Here is a 22,689-nt window from a genome sequence, read left to right as displayed (position 1 = left end):
TTCTGTGAGCTGTTTCAACTCAGCTTGTACAGCGACGCATCTTTTTGTACGTGACGTTTGAACAGCATCGTAAAAAATCGTCAATTTATCCTTTGATTAATTTATTGTCCAATTTTATGTATCATCAAACGGTGTGTACTCAAGTTAGTGTATTGTGTATGTAAATGTTTACTTTGAAAGTGTTTATGTAATTTTGTGATATTCCCAATTCCATCTCCACACATTGATATTATTCATTCCCATATTACTTCATATTTACTTGTCTTGAACTAACTTAAATTGCCTTGTTGAATGGTTTGTTTGACCAATTTTAATGTCAATCTTCAGTTTATTTCTGTACTAACTAAAAGCCTATTAGAGTACCCTAGAGAGAAAGAGATTCTTGCAATTGCTTTACTCACACTGAGCTTAGTCAGAATAATATTGTTTGACTTAATTATATGATATATATCTATTAACCTACTCAATTTATCACAAACTGAAACCGGCTAATCTCCACCGATGGAAATCGGAATATCAAATCTTATATTAGTATTATCTTAAAAAGTTATGTAAATAAGTATTTATGTGTTAAGATATTGCTGATCGACTATGATGCAGGAATTTGTATTCATATGTTTTTAATGAAACCTGGCCAGATAGTTGTTAAAAATATAGATCTGACAAAGTTAATATTTATATTTCATGGTAGATTTGGCTGGACAGGACAATGATATAGGCCTACAGTTTATGAAGGTAAATTGGCGCCCTAGAATCCGGAAGTAATTTATTACCCTATACTCAAATTTTAATATTCAGAGTACATTTAAATATTGCATTAAACCGACCAAGTATATGTTAGAAGAAGTGTTTGTTTCTATGGGCTTTGACTTTTCAACTTTGATATGAATCGATATCAAAGTTGAAGGTGCGGAGTAACATAGCTTTCTGAACGGCACGGTGAAATAGGGCTGTCTTCTCTTGCAGGCGGCCACCAGTCACAAGGAGGAAACCGTTGGCGTGGGCATACCTTCTTGCGGTCTAATGGGCATTAGAATTTTTTTCGCGAACTTCATGGCCCTACTTATTAGTCGTGAATAAATTATTTTGACGTGGAAACGTCTAATAAATCGATGAACGCCGGCTGCACGCACGAAAAAAAGGCTCGTAACGCACATTGTCCCGTTTCGCTGTGTCCCGTTACGCTCATTGTACGCTTCCGCCGCATCTATCTCTCTTCCACTCGATCGGAACAATCATAGATTTAACTTTTTCGAGGCACATTAAACTTGAAACACTCACATTCGTTTCCTACTTTTACTTTTCCTATCATCGTCCTATCCTTAACAGAATAACACAGATTGGAAGAAGTTAAATAGCAAACATGTATAAAAGTTGTAGTTAAAATAATCTCTTCGTTAAAGCAATAAACATATTTGAATTAATGAGTGCAAATAAAAGTAAATTTATCAATTAAATTGTAGATTTCATTTCACTCCTTCTTTGTATCCATACAAAATAGTGATAATTCAATAAAAATGATTCAATTTTATTCATAAAAGTATGCAATCATTTCTATTTTGTTATAACGTCACGTTAAACTATCGTCCGTAAACCGACTTTACAGACAACCAATTTTTTTTGGATATGCGATTGTTCTCCGGAAATGTGTCTTTTTTGTTACGCATTAAGAGACATTTAAATACAATGTTCCTGAGAGCTTTACCCATTTGTCTAACTGTTTTAAATAATATGTGTTGCTTTAACTCACCCGTGTTTCTCCACTCTTGATGTCTGTACCAAATTTGCCAACGATTTCTTACTTTTAACACCGTTATTCAGTTTCTTGATAAAAAAAAGGTTGGTTGTCTAGACCAAGCGACAAGGTAAACAAAAAATCTAGCTTCCTTTAAGTACAGGCTGAAAAAACATCTTTGTAACACCTGCTAACCATCGGCGCTACCCTATTGCTTGAATCTGTGTGTGAATGTGCGAGTGACTGGTTTTAATGTAGTAGCACCTTTTTTTTTTTTTAAATACTATTTGCTGTATGTTTAATCACTTCCCTTTTTATGTATGTCTATGCTTAATTTTTAATTACTTTAAATTAGTTATGGTTGAATCTTTGGTAATAGTTAATATTTGAACATTAAGTTAAAATTTTAATTTTTTCTCTTAATATTTAGTCAACATCTGCTTATATAATGCTTAATTTTTAATATTCCACTATTTGATGTAATTGCAGAAAAGTGGTTAAGTGTAAGAAAAGGCTTACCGCCTTAACTTTGCCACCAATGAAGACGATAAATAAATAACTAAATAAATAAATTTGCGCCACTTTGGCATTTTGACAGAGCCGAAAATGCCGTAGACTGCACTCCAACTCTATCGCTCCGTCTGCAGTTTGGCAACAACGTAGAGGACGACAACCAGGGATGGGACGAGCTCAGCATTTCTGAGAATCGGGTATCAACACGAGTGTTTGGTGTCAAAGATAAAGATTAGACCCGGGAGGGGTGGGAGATGGGGAGGAGGAAAGGTTCGACTGACGCGCTGTCCTACGGACAACAGTTGAACTTTTTTCTCATTCTTGCCCTGTGTTTCTGAAAACGGCCAACAGATGTGTTAGCATCGGAAATTTATTCTCGTAGCCGAGGGCCTAATAAGCCTTAAGTGCTAGTTGTAAGGACGGCGCAGCGCCCCACGCGGCAGGCAATGGAACTACCTGCAACTACAGTAGAACCCCGATTATCCGCGACTCGATCATCCGATTCGCGGATTAACCGCGATTTATGTCCATCAAGTCCAATTTTTTAGTTACATATAACCAATGATTCAAAATGTATGTAAATGTTAAAATACTTTGCAAAATGTATGTTGGTCAAAGTACTTTGACTCAGTTATGTTTATATACACAGAAAGTTTAAAAAAAAATACTAGTACATACATACGTATGTACATAATATTTTTGTGTTCCGTGTTACGTGAATAGATTATACACTGGTGCGCGATTCCACGTCCGCATGACCGGACTTAACACTCCCGCGCGCAGCACGGCGCCGTGCCACAGAGATTACCCGGCGCATGGAGACAGTCCATTCCATTAGTGTACGTTGTTGAAGCGTGAAGGTGGTGATAATATTTATGTATTGTAACAGTGATCTGCATTCCGACGGATTATACCGTTGTGTTGTGCGGAAGTGTTGAGCGCAACATTTCATCATGTCATCAAATGAACAGAAAAGAAAGCGAGTGGTACTGTCCATCGACAGCAAAACAAAAATTATAGAAAGACTAGATAATGCCCGGCATGCGTTGCAATGCCTCAATCAATTTTTTTTTGTAATTTTTTAAACGTATACTAAGCATCTCTCTTTATCTATCTAATTCTCTATCTCTCTATGTATATCTCTATAACTCTCTCTATCTTTCTATTTATATCTCTATCTCTCTATATATCTTTCTAGCGGACCCGACAGACATTGTCCTGTACACCCCTTAGACCCAAAAATTTGCGGAAGGCAGGATACAAAGAATAGACAGCGAAATAGTGAGTTAGTTATGTATTATTTGGTTCTTTATATGACCATAAAACAAATATAAGCAGAACATGCCAAACAATATATAAGGATATTAAATTTAACAATTAACAACAGGGTATATCAGGCTTCGCCCCTCTTGACTAGAAGTACATAACACTATAAAATAACAAGTATACCTATAACCCCCCCCCGGTGCACCACGGGTGTCGCACATGAACTAGATGCTGTTCTGACTTGGTTAACATCAAAAACCACCACAATAAATATAAAATACAATATTACTAAAAAAAAAAAAATATCACTTAAAACTGCATTTTAGGTTGCAGTTTTAAGTGATATTGTTTTTTTTTTTTTAGTAATATTGTATTTTATATTTATTGTGGTGGTTTTTGATGTTAACCACCACAATAAAATATAAAATATTACCACCTTTCACAAAATAAATTAGGTGCTCGGTTCAGTTAATCTACTCATTCAATGTTTTTTGGCAAAATAATTACTTGTTGCCTCCAACTTTTCCAGTCCAATTCGAAAGTTCATAATCAGGCAGTAAAGAAAAAATATGTATATACGATAAATGATTATAATAGTTCACAGCCAATTTTCTGCCTCACAAAATACCCTATCGAGCACCTGAGTACACACCTTTCGAAATTAACTTGATAAATACCTACATAAAAATTTATAATGTTATAAAAATTGCAACAAAAAATTACAATAAAATCTCATTAAAAAACAAATTTTCCCAGTACGCATAACTCGCATAAAGGGTACAAAATATTAACAATTTCCCTCCCAAATAGGTAACCACTCAATTCCAGACTTGACGACGTAGTTACTTGCGGCTGTGTCTAATAAAAAAAAAATTGCTTCAAAAAATTACAGTTATATTCAAATGTTATCTCGAATGTGAAAAATACCGGCGTAGCGTAGGCCACAAAGTCTACCCAGCGAAGGTCCACAGAAGGTCCGTCTGACGTAATATAGACGAAGACTAAATTTCAAAACTTACAGTTTATCTGTTGCCATCTACTTCCGGAGATATCCAATCAAGAAGCCTCGCAGACAAGCCTTAACAGGGTTGAAGAAGGATCAGCAGCACGCACGGCACCATTTTACGTCCACGACATTAGCGACTAGGCCCACTCTACAAAATTTATAAATTCTCGATATACTAAAAATAAAATTTTTCTCCTCATTGGTAATAACTGCGTAGAACACTGCTGCACTCGAACATGGTATAACCGACGGAGCAAAACCTGCCGTAACTTAAGTTCTTATATTCCACCAAGGATTTACCGAACTTCCACACTAAGTTACAGCCATGAAATTCATTCCCGCAGCCACTCCATCGGCAGTAAAAGGTAACCCACTCAGGCCATGGCTCGTAGCAGACAGACCCTCCCCAGAGAAAACTCGTCAACAACTCAGCACGCCAGAGGTACCAACCTCAACCCACCAAAAGGAAAACACATGACAAACGCAAACACCGAGTACCGAAAATTGCCGATCAGAGCCTCACGAAAGCACGAGCGGCTCTAGATCCTGACAATCTGAAACGTGCCCGCGCTCCTAGATCCACACCGGCCAAAACACCAAATCTGAGGGTACGGCTCGCGCCGCCACACGGCAAACGGTAAATAACACTGCGCCAGAACACAAAAATAACCGCCACCAAATGTGACGTGACACACACGTCACAGCCACCCCTCCTAAAAACACACCCCCCCGGGAAAGAAAAACCAAAGGAAACAAAAGCTTCAAATTTGTCAACTACCTCCAATGCTAACTCACCACACCAATACAAACAAGGATGCACAAACCAAAAACTGAAGAGATCAACAAAAACTACATCAAGGAGCCAAAAGAAAGATCTCAAGAGGACAGAGGATGCTGGTGCCTAAAGCAACAACCAAATCCACACAACCTCCTAGGATGGAATATACTTTTTCACCGCTGACAGATGAGCTTTCTTCACAACTCTGCCATCTTCAAGGTCCACAAGATTCACAGTGACTGGGGTCAAGAAACTTTGGACTCTATAAGGTCCTTCATATGCCAAACTAAGCTTGCTCGACACAAAATCTACCTTTTTGCTCAACGTAACCTTGCGACAAACCACCAAATCACCAATATTGATATTGCACTCAATGCGATCTTTGTTGTAGCGTTTACTCATGGTTTGATGAGCCTTCACCAAGGATTTGTCCACCTCGGACCAGATTTCCTCCAACTCTTTTCCGGTGGCCTCAAAACAGGAGGGAGAAATTCCCCATATACTCAATAAGGGATGAGGTAATTCTCTACCAAATAGAACCATGCTAGGTGACTTTCCCGTAGCTCCATGAGGAACTGAATTCAAGGCAACATTTAATAGCGGCAACTCTGTGTCCCAAAACCTTTGGTTTCGATGATGAAAAATGGTCAAAGCTACTTTGACAGTCTTGTTCACCCGTTCGACTAGATTTGGGCAAGGGTAATATGGGCTTGTGTGTACTTGCTTCACACCCCATTTAAAGCACATATCCGACATAGTTTTAGAAGTAAAGTAGGAAGCATTGTCTGAAATTAAGAGTTCTGGACTACCAAATATTTTCCAGGCTTCACGTTCTAGCTTTCCACTAATGGTACTGGCTTTCATATCCCTAAGAGGGAACAGAATGATGAACCTAGAGAACCCATCAACCAACAATAAGATGCAGTTATTTCCGCTACTGGATCGAGGAAGAGGTCCGAAGATGTCTATAAAGACTCTTTGCCATACCCGCTCTGGGATTTGTACAGAATAAGGGCCCATTCTGGAGTTCTGGGGCTGCTTAGCCAACTGACAGTGGGAACACTTTGCCACATACATTTTTATGTCCTCATGCATGCCAGCCCAATAGAATTCCCTACGAATCTTGGCCTCTGTTTTACTAACCCCCATATGGCCTCCCACCGGGGTGTCATGAAAATAGCGCAGAACCATCGCTCTCGCAGCTTTAGGAACCCAAGCAAATCTTCTACCTTGCTTGTTGACAAAATAAAGAATCCGTTTATATATGACAAAATTCTTACAAGTGCCTCCCTCACATTTCTGATGAAGCAAAACCCCTTCAGGATCATCTCTCTGCCACTCACCCAAATTAGTGAAAAACTCTGGAATAGATTGAAGAACTAAACAGGCCCCTATTGTTACTTTTCCTTGTACCTCAGATTCACCCTGACTATGCAATAATAAGACTTCCTCAGAAGGCTCACTCTCCCGCACCTCAAACTCACTTTGGTCATACATGCGCGACAGGGCATCTGCCACGTTATTATCTGCTCCTTTGACATGGACAATCTTAAAACGGAAACGGGTCAATCGCATAATCCACCTTCCTATTTTTCCTAACTACCTAGGATGGGAGAAAACCCAAGTCAACGCTTGATTATCAGTTAGGAGGTCAAACTCATCATGTTCAATATAACAGGCAAAACGTTCAACTCCAAAAATACAAGCCAAGGCTTCCTTTTCATACGCGCTGTAGGCTTGTTCGTGGTCATTTAGGGTTCTACTCGCGTAGGCAATCGGACGCCGATTTCCCTCATCTCCCTGCAGAAGCACAACACCTACCGCTAGACTACTGGCATCAACTTGCACAGTGAATCTCTCATTGAAATTGGGCAAAGCTAAAACAGGGGGATGGGAGATGGCCCATTTCAAGTCTGCAAAGGCAACTCGTTGTTCCTCACCCCAGTGAAAAATGCAGTTTTTCTTCTTAAGAGCGTTTAAGGGAGCACAGCGCTCAGCATAATTTGGCACAAATTTTGAGAAGTAACCCATCATTCCCAAAAAACGCATCACCCCCTTTACGTTTTTGGGTTCAGGAAAATTCACTATTGGGGAGATCTTCTCGGGATCCATAATCAACTTCCCTTCACACACCAGAAACCCTAAGAATTTGATTTGGTCACTGGCCCACACAATCTTTCCAGGGTTCACTGTGAGACCTGCCCAACGAAGTTTCTCCAAAACTAATTTGATGTGTTCCAAGTGTCCTTCAAAGGACTCAGAATAAATGAGGATATCATCCAGGAAGGATACCACAAATTTGAATTGAAAATCTTCCAACAGGGAACTTAGAATACGCGACAAACATTGTCCTCCAAAATTCACCCCGAAAGGCACGCGCTCCCACTGGTAGTGTCCCCAAGGAGTCACGAAACCTGTGTACATCTTGCTGGATTCATCTAGTACACACTGATGAAAGGCGGAATTTAAATCCAGCACAGTAAAGAATTTGGCTTGACTCAGATACTGAAAAAGAGTTTCGATATTAGGCATCGGAAATGGGTCTACTTTTACTTTCTGGTTCAGTTGGCGATAATCTAATACAAGTCTAAATTTTCCGGGCGCCTTCTTTTTCACCAAAAAAGCTGGCGAAGCATATGGGGAAAGAGTGTGCTTTATCACTCCTTGCTGTTCCAGCTCCTTTATAATTCCCCTAAAGGCATGAAGTTTGGGAGGAGAACACTGATATGGGCGGCATTTTATGGGTTCTTCGTCACTCACTTTTATTTTATAGGGCAATAGTTCACATTTACCCAAACGTTTGGTAACAACATCTCCAAACTCATCAATGAGTTCCTGTAATACCTTTTCCTGTTCCACATTTAATCCTTTCTCTCTTGCCTCAATACCAGAGTATGCTTTCACCCCATGCTTTAATTTCTTAGCTAGAGGAATTAAAACATTTTTGTCGAAACCAAAAATTAACCTATGCCCTGAGCAATCCACAAGAGCTCGCGATTCCTCAAGAAAGTTTAGCCCCAGCAACATATCACACAGAAGGCCAGGCAGAATCCAGAACTTTCTACTCCAAGAAAACTTTCCTATTTTAAAATGTATTAACACATTAACCTTCACCTGAACACAACCACCATCTGCTACCTGTAAGCGGAAACCTTCTTCAACCATGATTTTATTTTTCAACTCTGGCATCTCCTTGACAACCTGGCTCACAAATTTCTGACTAACAAAACAATTGGTTGCCCCCGTATCAATCATGGCTTGTATAGTGATGTCACCAATATTCACATCAACCCAAAGGCTGCTTGTTTTCTTCCCTCCAGACCCATGCTTTATAATCGCAACATGCTGCTCATCCACCACACTAACATTGGATGCCTCCGAACTGCTCCTTTTATCCCTATTATTTCTGCACTCCCTAGCAAAATGTCCATTCTTCCCACAATTATAACATTTACGCCCTATCGCACTATCACCCCTACATTTAGGAGCTATATGCCCCACTTTGCCACACTTAAAACAGACCACTGTTTTCCCACTATTTCCTGCCGGTTCTGAAACTTCCTTGACACCCAAACCAACTTCGCTTGATTTTCCATGAGACACTTGCACAAAATACTTTTGACAAGCATACATAAGATTGTCAACCTGCATAGCCCAGGAATTTAACTCAATCTTAGTAGTTGGCAAGGTCAAAAAGGCACATTGTTGTCTCATGGCGGGGGCCATGTTTTCCAAGACCAACGAGATAAATTCATTATCGGAAAATTCCATCCCCAACGCATAAGCCGCCTCTCCAACATCTTGCACAAACTCTACCATCCTTTCCTTGGGCCTTTGAAAACGTTTAACAACATTGTTTATTAAATCCTCCTTTTCACGTGTGGGACAAAGCACCACCCAGAGCTGCTTCTTCACAGTAACCCAACTATCACCATTTTCTAGACCGGCCAGGAAAACCTCCAATGCCACCCCTGAGACTCGACATAACAACCCTTGAATGAGGTCCATATCTGACCGTAACAGTAGACTTCTTTTAACCCTGTCCACAGCAACGATAAAACTCAATAATTCGCAAGGTTCAAAAGATTTCAACATTGGCACATTATGCAGCGTAGACAACGCTAATCGACTTTTGAAATCAGTACTTTCCACAGTGCCCCCCACACTGCATGCCCCCTCCTGCACATCCCCTTTATTTCCTTTTAAGTACGCAACAAACCGTTTCCTTAAGGTATCAATATCTTCAGTCTCTTCAACTGTGAGACCAGCAGCAATTAAGTTTGTTTTCAAGTCTGGTTTTGATAGTTTCTGAACCCACGCCGTCGGCATTATAAATGGTGATTTGTCACAACGATACTACCACCCAAGATAAACCGCAACTAACACCACTGCTCTCGCTGTAGCAGAGTGGCGCAGCCTGTACCCCCCTTAGACCCAAAAATTTGCGGAAGGCAGGATACAAAGAATAGACAGCGAAATAGTGAGTTAGTTATGTATTATTTGGTTCTTTATATGACCATAAAACAAATATAAGCAGAACATGCCAAACAATATATAAGGATATTAAATTTAACAATTAACAACAGGGTATATCAGGCTTCGCCCCTCTTGACTAGAAGTACATAACACTATAAAATAACAAGTATACCTATAACCCCCCCCCCCGGTGCACCACGGGTGTCGCACATGAACTAGATGCTGTTCTGACTTGGTTAACATCAAAAACCACCACAATAAATATAAAATACAATATTACTAAAAAAAAAAAACAATATCACTTAAAACTGCAACCTAAAATACATATATATATATATATATATATATATATATATATATATATATATATATATATATATATATATATATATATATATATATATATATATATATATATATATATATATATATATATATAGAAATATAAAATATTACCACCTTTCACAAAATAAATTAGGTGCTCGGTTCAGTTAATCTACTCATTCAATGTTTTTTGGCAAAATAATTACTTGTTGCCTCAAACTTTTCCAGTCCAATTCGAAAGTTCATAATCAGGCAGTAAAGAAAAAATATGTATATACGATAAATGATTATAATAGTTCACAGCCAATTTTCTGCCTCACAAAATACCCTATCGAGCACCTGAGTACACACCTTTCGAAATTAACTTGATAAATACCTACATAAAAATTTATAATGTTATAAAAATTGCAACAAAAAATTACAATAAAATCTCATTAAAAAACAAATTTTCCCAGTACGCATAACTCGCATAAAGGGTACAAAATATTAACAATTTCCCTCCCAAATAGGTAACCACTCAATTCCAGACTTGACGACGTAGTTACTTGCGGCTGTGTCTAATAAAAAAAAAATTGCTTCAAAAAATTACAGTTATATTCAAACGTTATCTCGAATGTGAAAAATACCGGCGTAGCGTAGGCCACAAAGTCTACCCAGCGAAGGTCCACAGAAGGTCCGTCTGACGTAATATAGACGAAGACTAAATTTCAAAACTTACAGTTTATCTGTTGCCATCTACTTCCGGAGATGTCCAATCAAGAAGCCTCGCAGACAAGCCTTAACAGGGTTGAAGAAGGATCAGCAGCACGCACGGCACCATTTTACGTCCACGACATTAGCGACTAGGCCCACTCTACAAAATTTATAAATTCTCGATATACTAAAAATAAAATTTTTCTCCTCATTGGTAATAACTGCGTAGAACACTGCTGCACTCGAACATGGTATAACCGACGGAGCAAAACCTGCCGTAACTTAAGTTCTTATATTCCACCAAGGATTTACCGAACTTCCACACTAAGTTACAGCCATGAAATTCATTCCCGCAGCCACTCCATCGGCAGTAAAAGGTAACCCACTCAGGCCATGGCTCGTAGCAGACAGACCCTCCCCAGAGAAAACTCGTCAACAACTCAGCGCGCCAGAGGTACCAACCTCAACCCACCAAAAGGAAAACACATGACAAACGCAAACACCGAGTACCGAAAATTGCCGATCAGAGCCTCACGAAAGCACGAGCGGCTCTAGATCCTGACAATCTGAAACGTGCCCGCGCTCCTAGATCCACACCGGCCAAAACACCAAATCTGAGGGTACGGCTCGCGCCGCCACACGGCAAACGGTAAATAACACTGCGCCAGAACACAAAAATAACCGCCACCAAATGTGACGTGACACACACGTCACAGTCCTGCCCAAATGTACTTTTTGTGAGATATGGATATGGCGGTAAGTATTTCTACGCTGGACATTTTGTATCTTCTCATTATACATACCCCTCCTCTTGGGCACGCCACTGCCGTTACCAAAAACCTTTCCCATGGTTACGCAGAAGGCAACAACAATGCAAAAGCCTGTTGCCATGGAGGCTAATTATCAACAATGCTTAGTTTTTTTGCTTTTAAAGCATGTATTTTTAGTTTTTCTTAACTCAGAATCGAGATAAAATATCCAATTGTGAATCTAAACCATTCTCGAATCCCCGTGAACTCACACACAAAATTTCATCAAAATCGCGTACAGACAGACAGACAGACAGAAAAAGTACTGTTTTATTATAGTAAGATAGATAGATTATTCTTACATGTTCGCATCCATGCAGTATATGAAAAATCAGCATGCATAGCCCCACACCTATAACTATACGTATCTGCTGCCCACGACTTTTTCCGCATGGAATTTTGTATTATCTTGCAACATTTAGAAATTTAAACATTATAACATAACAGTTGATACAGTTGTAGTAGTTTTCTTATGTTCACAAATGATAATTTTTCTCACCTCTATTTCAGTCTTTGCAATAAAAATATGTTACTACCTAAATTTTGAGTAAATATGTTTCTACTTTCAAATGTAATGACGGGAAGACACTTCATAAAATGTCTTTGTAAACCACATTTACTGTTTTTTCCGTCTCGAGCTAGAATGTAAAGATTGTATGCATTACTGACCCGCGAGCAAGCTACATACATTTCAGAGAGAGAGAGAGAGAGAGAGTGAGAGAAAGACACCTATTGAATGTCTATCTAACTAATTTTTTTATGAGAGCATATTTTCATTAAATAAATCATGAAATCATTTAACGATAAAAGCTGTTTTTTTAATTAAGCGGACGGGTTCGCTCCAAGGAGAAAATTGACGCGGCGAGACCTCGTGGACATAGAGAAATGACACACACTCACTATTTGTGTGGCTATGAAACATGATTTTTTTCTGCAATTTAAATTGTAATATACAAAAAGGGTATTGAAAATTTAAACAAATATGGCGACACTATAAACTGTCAGGATATTTATTTTTTTCTTACTCTCTACTTAGTTCCTTACAATAGCAAAACTTAATGGCTTCTAATAATGCGTTGCAATTTTTGCTTTTAAAGTGTGTTTTTTTAGTTTTTATTAACTCAGAATCGAGATAAAATATCCAATTGTGAATCTAAACCATCTTTGAATCCCCGTGAACTCACACACAAAATTTCATCAAAATCGGTCCAGCCGTCTAGGAGGAGTTCAGTGACATACACACGCACACAAGAAATATATATATAAAGATTTCAGAGTGGAGAAACGATTGCAAACTTGCGACTGAGTTTAATGTCGGTAACACAACAGTGCGCGACATCATAAAAAATCGCGAAAAAATCCTTCAGTTTGCTTCACAGGCTGACACTTCAAGTGGATTAAATAAACGCAAGACGAACGAATCCACATTTAGCAGCTTGGACACTTGTTTGTTTGAATGGTTTCAACAGAAAATGTCGGAGGGTGTAGCATTAAGTGGCGTAATTTTATCACAGCAGACGTAATTTTTTTTAAAAAAACTAGGTTTGACAGAAGAACCATTTTCCTGTTACATTACTTCTCCGTTATTTTACTAGCACCGACTGTACTGAAGTGTGTGTGTTGCAACTAGTGCTTGGCACGCAAGATAAATTCAGCCTTTCACTTGCTGACGCGGCGCAGTGATACGACGGTGTTTGTTTATTTCAAAACTCAGCGAGTGAACGGAGAATAGATATAACGACCCCTCACGGTTCCCGAGATTAGGGTCGTTATAAAGAGGTGGTCGTTATAAGATTTCCGACCCATCTGCAACACTAAGTCTAGGCCGTTTTTGCACTAATTCCACGTTCAGCAAGCTAAAAATAAAAAATCTAACATTTTAAATTCATATAAATAAAGGGGGATAAAAACACCGTGAATTATACGAGACAGAGACACCGTTTCAAAACCATCAAATCAAGTCTCAATGCACTGGTATGAAAAATCTTATCTCGAAAAGAATTTTGAAGGCAGTCGTTCTGTAAAACAATAACCAGCCCGATGGTGTTACTGACAACAGAGCAATGAGCTAAGTGTGGCAGCGTCGCTTACGGGCGATGAAAAGAATGCGTGACCTTGGCAGCTATCAGCTGTCTTGGGCCCTCGGACTGGCGGGCGGCTAGTCACACACCTCGGTGCAACAACGACTCGCGTGCCCACGTCTCCGCACACGAAAGACTTAAAAACCACTGCTGCCCAACACTAAGCAGTCCGCTTCTATGTCAACAACGCACACGCACACAAAGCATGTGTATATATGTAATCTCCGAATGTCCACAGATGGCTGTCTGTGGGCTAATGACCTTTGAGGCAAGCATGACTCGGCTAACCGCGATTTTCGATTATCCGACTCACTCGTCCCCTTCATTAACACGGATAATCGGGGTTCTACTGTAGTTTTAACCATAATCATAATTAAAATAATCAATACTCAGCTTAAATAATTAAGGAAACCTTGGTATAATTTTATTATAGAATTTTTAGTGTAATCATTTTAGTTAAATATGTATTAATAAATAACAGGAGAGACTAACGGTAAATCCAGCGCTTTCCGGCCGCCATGCTGCCCTGGCCTATTCAGTCGCTTCCGTTCGTCACCCGGGGTAGGATGCTTGGTGAGCACCGCGCAACTTCATATTTTTCTTAATCAACTGATCTTTTAACATCCGCCAGACTATTTATAATTCTTAAAACCTTTTCGTATCTGCAAGGCCTACTCCGGGTGGCCGACTCGTTTTAATAAATATTTAAGTTCATTTCGAACATTTAATCACGAACCGCGTCTTAAACTCACGAGGCCAGGCCACGAGGTGACCTGGTCAGCCTGTAAGCTGATTCTCTCCCGCCGTTGGCGTTATTAACAGTTTCATTGAGTGCATGTAGGTGTAGCGCAATTGGAGACATGTTGTAACGTTGCTGAAATAAAAGGAGTACGTCGAACTTGTGATTTTTAGTTGAGTGACCACGTGTCCCTGCTTCTGAACCTCGAGGCGTGTGGGACGCCTTAAGAGCCCACTGGAGCGGTATCGCGTGTTAAGGGAACCGGGCCTAGCCTCACACGGGTCACTTCACGCCCTGAAGGGAGTCTCCGCCGGGTCCACGTGCCCACATCACGTGGTGGCACCCACTCCGACAGTTCATTTGTTCGTTCCCTTACATCCCTAGTACCTACGACAGTGTCTTTCAATGACTAAATTTAACACATTGACAGTTAGAATTTTTCTGCACCTTTAGTATTAAATACAGTAAGATAAAGACATTTACAAAATATAATTTCTGCGATGTTATTTGCAAGCAATAGGTTATGTTGTGTTTGTGTGTGTTTTTTTTATAAAAAAAATTCTAACCAATCAAACAAAAGCATACCTATATAAAATAATCTCACTATTTGTGGCAAAATTTTTACAAAAATAATACTACTTTTTAGAAAAAATAACCTTCCCCTTTTCAAGTCTCTAACTATTTTTCATGCTTTACTTTATAATGTGGTCCCTTTTTTTCACTGCTGAAAAATTTATAAGCATGGTACTAAAAACAGATTTCCACCTTTGATTAATAAAACTGCTGGTCAACTAGTACTATCTCACATTAAGAAAAACCTCATTCCTCTTTCCATTATTTTATCCTGTTGTTACAAGTACTGAATGAATATAGTACACGACTGACACTCACTTATTTATTACTCTTGTACTACAGGTAACATCGCATCTCTAAGTAACACCACATCTCTACAGCTCAGCCATGACACATACACTGTCGGTCCTCTTTACCTGTGGTACCAACACCTGCATAAGCAGTAGTGCCAACTACTGCAACACCTGTTCATCACGATTATCAATCCCCAAATGTGTATCAGAGAATGAGCAAAACTATAGCAATCTTTCTTTATGGCTTTTCTACACTTAAATAAATTCCTCATAAAATGCATGTGGACAAGCTCAAAACAATCCTCAGGACCAAGTGGCCTCTAGTCTTGTATGAAGATGCAAATTAATTTTACAATCTTCATTACTGAAAAACAGATGTTGTATTATTACCCTTAGTGGCAAAGTTACATGGTGAATTGTGATGAAACCAAAATAACACCAAAATGGCATGTCAATACACCACAAAGCAACAAAATTCAACTAAAAATTATTAAGTTAACCAGCATTTCTAAGACTTCACTCAAATCACAAGAATGTAATTTTCTGGTAAACTAAATTCAATGAATGTAATTTACTGAGCATGAAGTTCATACGTGTAAACAAGGGAAAAATATAAGTTTATTTTTTGTTGATTTGTATCTATGAGTCACTAATTTTTACATTGACAGTAATTTTTCAAACATAAAAAAATTTTCAGATATATTTTTATTGTTCAAAGTTGTTCTGTCCTAGACAAGTTTATTACAAAATATTTTATTGCAAACGTACATCTTATGTCAGCCAAAAGGAAACTATTTTGTTGAAATAAATATTAAAAAATATGTCACATTTGATAAAGAATACATACACTAATATTTTTGTGGAGGAAAAAACCAACTTTATGTAATAAAAACATTAAAACCAAAATATGATTTCAAAAACATTATTTGCCTGAATATTAAATCATAAATTCTTGTATGTAATCATATGAAGTGTTGTCTTACAAATATGCCAAAACTACAGAAGAATGGGTAGCATGAGACAATGAAGAATTAGGTTGGAAACAAAGCACACAACGAATGCCCCTCTATCACAAGATGATTCTCCAGCATACATATTTTCCATGAGGGAATATGCCTGCAGAGGAAACTCCAAACCTTTTCGAGGTACCAATTCTTAGCAGCAGGAAGTTACAGTGGTGACTAACCAAGAAAATTATCCCCACAAACATTAAACAAATTTTTATGCCATACACCAATATCTTGTGCCGGAAATTAGGAATTTCGACACTTTTTTTTTTGAATTTTACTATAATTTTTAATTTATTTTTAGAAATTTTATTTTTCTTTATAATTTGGTTACTTTGGATGATTTACTCTTTGTTAGGCTGGTGTACTCCCCTAAGTTAAACTTTGTGCCAGTAGTCTGAAGCACCTTTCCCAGAGACCTATAGGATATTTTGCAGATCTAAGACTTTGTTGGCAGAGCGTTTAACATTTCCCTCACTTACAGGCACGTCCCAGACCTGTAATGTTACTTCACTTCATGACTAAAACTGCATACAGACGAGCTGTTACCATTTCTCAGAGACGAGCTGACCATAGCCTTTACCGTCACGAAAACGTCTTAGGTTCACTCCTCGAAAAACACGTCATGGATGCTTGTTCCCAGAGTCGTTGCACTTTATGCCCACCCCCCTCCCCTCTCGGTTCTAAGAATTCGCCTAAGACCAATGACCGGTCATAAACCCCAGCAGACAACGACCATCTCCAAGGACGACTTGCATAAAAAAATGTGAGTGCAAAGATGGACCGCCCACGACATCTAGCGGCAAACTCGCTAACCTCCCAGCCAACTTCCTCTGTAGGCCGCCAAAGCACAGCACCATACTGCGCCCTTTAGCCCTACGTTAAAGCAGACGTCTTGGGCGAGTCGATTCTTTTTTTGTTTCAGACACCCCTCAACAGGTAGCGCTAAAGTCGGCCAGTGCTACCAACTTCAAGACATCTAAGTCAGAGTTTTGTTATGATGCCCACTCGGGGAACTTCGGAACCTTTCGGTCCGGACTCCCAGTCCCTCCCCCCACTTTTGATTGAACCTTTACTTTTAATTACGAGACGCGGTTCTTCGCGAGACACTTCGCGTCGCGACTGCAGACGGACCATTTGCGATTATTGGCGAGTCGACGAGACACTGCAAGACTTCCATCCGGCCGCAACCGACTATGTAGTCGCTTAAATAAGGGATGCTATCCCTATAATCTTCTTTATGTAGTTTAGTCCGTCTGCATAGTACAAAGTGTGATAGTTAGTTTTCTTTTAAATTATTTCTTTTGAAATGGTAGAAACGACCGCGCCAACCGCGTATTCGCGGGATCCAGTTCCTGGCTGGCGACGCAGCTGTAAATAGAAGCCAACTTCCCTGTCTGCTGAGTGACGATCCGCGACTTTCCCCAACCTCCTCTTAACTTTTCTGGGCATTTCTGCCCCGTATACTGTCTGTGTACAAGTTCTGATCAGTTTTGATTTGGACTGTTCGCAGACAGGGTCAGAGAGCCGGATGCCGAATTGGCACTTTCATCTCCCTTTCTCAACACCACACAGGCGCCCTGACATCATGTTCCCGCGTGATCTCCGGGAAACGAAGCCTCGACCTCCGGCGCTACTGTGCCTTTCAACCTTTTTTTGAACTTTCCTAAATTACGCCGTCAAACAAAGTTAATCATACAAACATAATTTCCGGACTTTAAGTACATACTTCAACTGGGATAGTTTAAATATATTTGTATTTTTATTGGTTTATGTATTTTTAGTAAATGAAACTTTTGATAATTTCATGTACGGCCGGCCCATAATTTTTTTCTTTCTTTCTGAATATACCTGAGAGCTGTTTAAAAATGTAATTAATATTGTACGTTAATATTCTCTTGTATCTGCTATAAGTTTACTCAGTATGAAGTAATTATAATTCAGACGGAATCACACCTTGTTTCTGTTCATTACTAATAACATTGTGAAACCTAAAGATCCACCCAGCAAAACCAAAATGGTAATCAGACCGTGGTTTGCTGCTACAACCTCACTTAGCACGTCTACTACACTCCTAAAAATGTTCGAGTTATCCAAAAAGGGTATTCTGAAGCATTAGTCTCCATTAATAGCAAGGCTTATTTACTTAATGTGCTCCAAAACGTACAGGGAAATATTCTTTACGTAATATAAATGTGTAGAATAACACTCAATGCTAAATATGTCACACCATTTATCTTTATAAGCCTAAATCCAATACTTTGTATGGCAAATACAACACCACGTAACGGGAGATAGTTATCATCAGTCGGCTGGCTGACTTGCCTGCCCGGGCGTGACCAATTCACGTCACGTACCTTTCTGCGAACTTTCCAAACCAATATTACTGTCCGGATATTTACAGTATCATTTTTCAAAAATTGAAGTCCTTATTCGTGTATCACCGCTTGGTTCACACCTATCCTGTCAGGCCCTTGAATTATTTTTTTTTTTCATTGTACCATTCATTTAACAACCTTTCCATGTTAATCTTCCGTTCATTTCTGTTCCAGTATCTAATATTGAGTACCTTCCCACTAATACAACCAACAGCATCAGACGTTTGATAAGAGTCCTTATTTCGTACCATTGTGCACAAATAACTTGCTTAACACTAAAGTTCAACCGCCATAAATGTGGCCTTCATAATATTCTGTACACTGTAATACTTCTTTCTAGTTTTTTGTCAAATACTGGAACCCGATGCATTATACTCTCACCTGGAAGTCACAATTCCACCATGATTCCAACTTAAGGTGCTTGCACACATACAGCTACTGGCAGACGAAAGGGCAGACGTTGCTTGTGTTTGTGCGAGTTCCCTGCTACTGATTATACTGAAAGACAATGGTACGGCATGGCGGCATACGCCCGGACGTAAAAACATTTGGTCCTTTACACTCCATAGCCGCAACTTAACTTGCCATAGCTGATGTTTGTACAACAGCCGATAGCGTAGTCAGACCTGCGCGCACATCTCTTCCCCTCTTGTTTAGCTAACTGTATGCCACGGTATATCTGTTGTTTACCAAACTGAAGCAGACATTGTGGTATCATGCCCGACTTTTTTTTTTGCGTGTGGCGATTTCGTGCTAACTGAAATTTACAGACGTGCTATGCATGACTGGGGCAGTAAAATTAACATTGAGCTAAATGAATTCTTACAATCTGAAGATGTGCTAAGTAAGGGATTGGTGTACTAATGAATAGAACTATCACTAAATTAGAAAAAAGTTTCAAAATGCAGAAAGAACGAGGCAGGGGCAGAATGATGGTACCCGAAACCCTCAGTGTCAGGGAACAGAGCTCAGACACAAGGTCCTTACCCCAGGAGGGATCCCGATGCTCATGGCCGAGATGGGAGGCTCTTCGAAGCACTTGGTGGTGCTGTTGTAGGCCTTGCTGAAGTAGAACCTGTTGGGGCCCTGGGCGGACCACTTGTGCAGAGGGACGCTTATGTTTCCCTTGTAGGCGAGGTAGCACTTCCCGACCACGCTCTTCAAGGGCAGCACCACCTCTGCACACCACCAACAAAACAATCACAGCACTGCATGTCTGACAGATACATTCTAAACAAGGTGAGTCTTAATTCGACCTGCTAACCTCTGCTGCAGGGTTGTCATCACGATAAAACAAGTGGAAAACACTTATACCACTTACGCTTCCCAAGGCACTGACTTTAAACCTTCAAGTTTTAATCTTGTCTTCGACTTACCGTGTTTTCTCGCATAATCGTCACACATTTTTTTCTAAAATCAAGTTTGAAAAGTAGGGGTGCGACGATTAAACAGAAAACCATTTTTTTGTTAGGTAAAGTTATTCGTAAAAACAAAACCCGTTCATGGAAAGTACATTTATTTAAAAAAATGTGGAGTATACAAGAGCACGCCAAACAATTTATATTAATAATTCATTAAACAAAAACCTTTCTTCTACTTTAAATAGAAAAACTAAATCTGTGACACGAACGCAAGGACTTCAATCTGTGACGTGAACTAACGCGTAACCACCGTCGTAGTACACGCTTGCCACGAAAGAGTGCGGGCTATCAAATGTAGTTAACTCAGCACCTGATAGAGAGTGCGCGTTGCATGCACTCGGCGTGATATCGATATTCGACTACGTGTGCGCGCTCTATACGGGAAGCAACATAACCAAACATTAATGATTGCAACGAGTGCTGGCTACATTTTTGTAAGCGGTAAACCGCGGCGACACAGACGAACAGATTAAGGTTATAATGTTTTAAAAGTCTTTAAAAGAAAATTTACACATCAGACAACTTCGTATTTCCGTTAATTAAATAAGTGGTAATGTCTGAATAAATATTAGATGTATACTTTACAATACATCGTATTATACAGACATAATACCTACACAAAGCGCTCGGCATCTAACAGCAGGACCAAAAACATCATGCGACGTTTACGCGAGAAGTTTTTTTATCCCAATTTTGACATCCAAATTATGGGTGCGACGATTATGCGAGTGCGACGATCATGCGATAAAAGAGGGTATCTTTTTGTGTATTCAGCAAATAATGGGATTTTGACAGCTAATTACGCAAAAAAAGTTAATTTTTTGTATTTAAAAAAATTACTTTACTTACAAATAATTACAAATAATAGAATATTTAACAAAAATATTAAAGATCTGTTAGGTGCCAACACCCTTAATAAGGTCTAAATTTTTAATACGTAGAGAAACTTGGTAATGTGGTTTTACCTAAGTACAGAACGAGTCTGAATTCAACCAACAAACTACATACAGTCCTGGTTTATCACAGAAATATAAGTTCAAAACATCTATACAACTTAAGGTATAAAGTGGCTGCACAAGGCAGGTGTACATCTTTTAAGTTGGAGAGGAACCAAATTTTTATCACAATAAAGAGAAAGTGCTTCAGATGGAACACCGAGCATCTGAATAATGTTTAATTGAATGATAATCTACAAACACCTCAAATTTTTTCTATTTAGCAAAATCATTTCATTAAAATAATTTGGGGTGGTCACACATCACAAAAATATTTTTTTTCGAAAATAAAAGTGTTACTCCCAAATATTTCAATGAAAAAACTATGCTACAGTGGCAAAATTTGTGGTGGTTGTAGAACATCATTCAAATAAACGTAATTCATGTTGCTCAGTTGTTAATTATTAAATACTTTATTATTTACAATAAAAAATTTGTTAGCCCATAGATTGTAGAGATGTTTTCAACTTAAGTTTTTTTATGAACCTCGTGGGTCGAATTTAGACTCATCCTGTACTTATGTAAAACCACTTTACCAAGTTCCTCAATGGACTTAAAAACGTAGATTTATGGGTTCTTTAATACAAACTTATGTTAAATATTATATTTGAAATTTTTATATATAAAGTAATATATTTAATTTAAAAAATATCACTTCATTGCACTTTTAAGTTGTCAAAAACCCATGTTTTTCTGTCTGTACAAAAATATACGTCGAAGACAATGTTATAACTTTCAATGTTAAAAGTCAGTGCTACTGGTTACTTCATGACATAATTTAAATTAATTTCAAATAATGATATTTCTGTTTTACTTTTTTCCTGGTTGTTGGTTTGGTTCAAGTTCTTAAAAATTGGTTCTCAGTTCTAGATTAGCCTCCAGACAATTTCCATTCACAAAGATACAGAATGCCCTACTAAATTGTATCATTATTTGTTTAATACTATCACTTTATCAGCACCCCAATTTAGCATTAACCAAACACCAACAAGTGTAATATAGATCAATATTTAATTTAGGAACACCAAAAAAAAATTGGTTGTCTGTAAAGTCGTTTTACGGACGAAAGTTTAACGTGAAAACGTCATAACAAAACATTGATGAAATGATTGATCCAGAAGAAAAGGAAATATCATATTCGGCCCGAGACTGAGCCGTAATAGGTTTTTGCAACCAAACCATTTAGGCAATAAAAATATTATATTCTTTGAGGAATAATTTTTTTTTTATTTTTCAATCTTTTGCATTATAAAATCTACCTCTGCATACCTTTATGAATAAAATTGAATAATTTTTATTGAATTATCACTATTTTGTATGGATACAAAGGAGTGAAATGAAATGTGCAATTGAATTAATAAATTTACTTTTATTTGCATTCATTAATTCAAATATATTTATTACTTTTTAAATGTTGAGTGCGCCATATTTATCTTTACAAACACAAAAAAAATTTCGCAGCTGCCGGGTTTCGAACCGACAAATTTTAGTTTAAGAGTTAGTTACGCTAACCACACGCCCACGAGGCCATACTAAGGTAATGTAGTTTCAAATGTTATATATCTTTATATATATATTTCTTGTGTGCGTGTGTATGTCACC

The 22,689-nt window shown here is 38.5% G+C and overlaps 1 protein-coding gene across 5 annotated transcripts in view; it reads right to left on the bottom strand.

Moving 5' to 3' along the window:
• Window positions 1–22,689, bottom strand: part of LOC134533765 (DNA (cytosine-5)-methyltransferase 1-like) — a 104,222-nt gene that overhangs the window by 40,692 nt on the left and 40,841 nt on the right. For all 5 annotated transcript variants that reach the window (XR_010075393.1, XR_010075392.1, XM_063371418.1 and 2 more), the window contains exon 16: window positions 19,659–19,849. Coding sequence is in view for 3 of the 5 variants with exons in the window: in XM_063371418.1 (XP_063227488.1) it covers window positions 19,659–19,849 (191 nt within the window). In the remaining 2 variants the exon portion in view is untranslated. The remainder of the gene's footprint in view (window positions 1–19,658; window positions 19,850–22,689) is intronic.

The sequence above is a fragment of the Bacillus rossius genome, chromosome 1 (assembly GCF_032445375.1).
Source record: "Bacillus rossius redtenbacheri isolate Brsri chromosome 1, Brsri_v3, whole genome shotgun sequence".
Lineage (NCBI taxonomy): Eukaryota > Metazoa > Arthropoda > Insecta > Phasmatodea > Bacillidae > Bacillus > Bacillus rossius.
The sequence above is the reverse complement of the archived record's forward strand: the minus strand, read 5'-3'. Positions and strand labels throughout refer to the sequence as shown.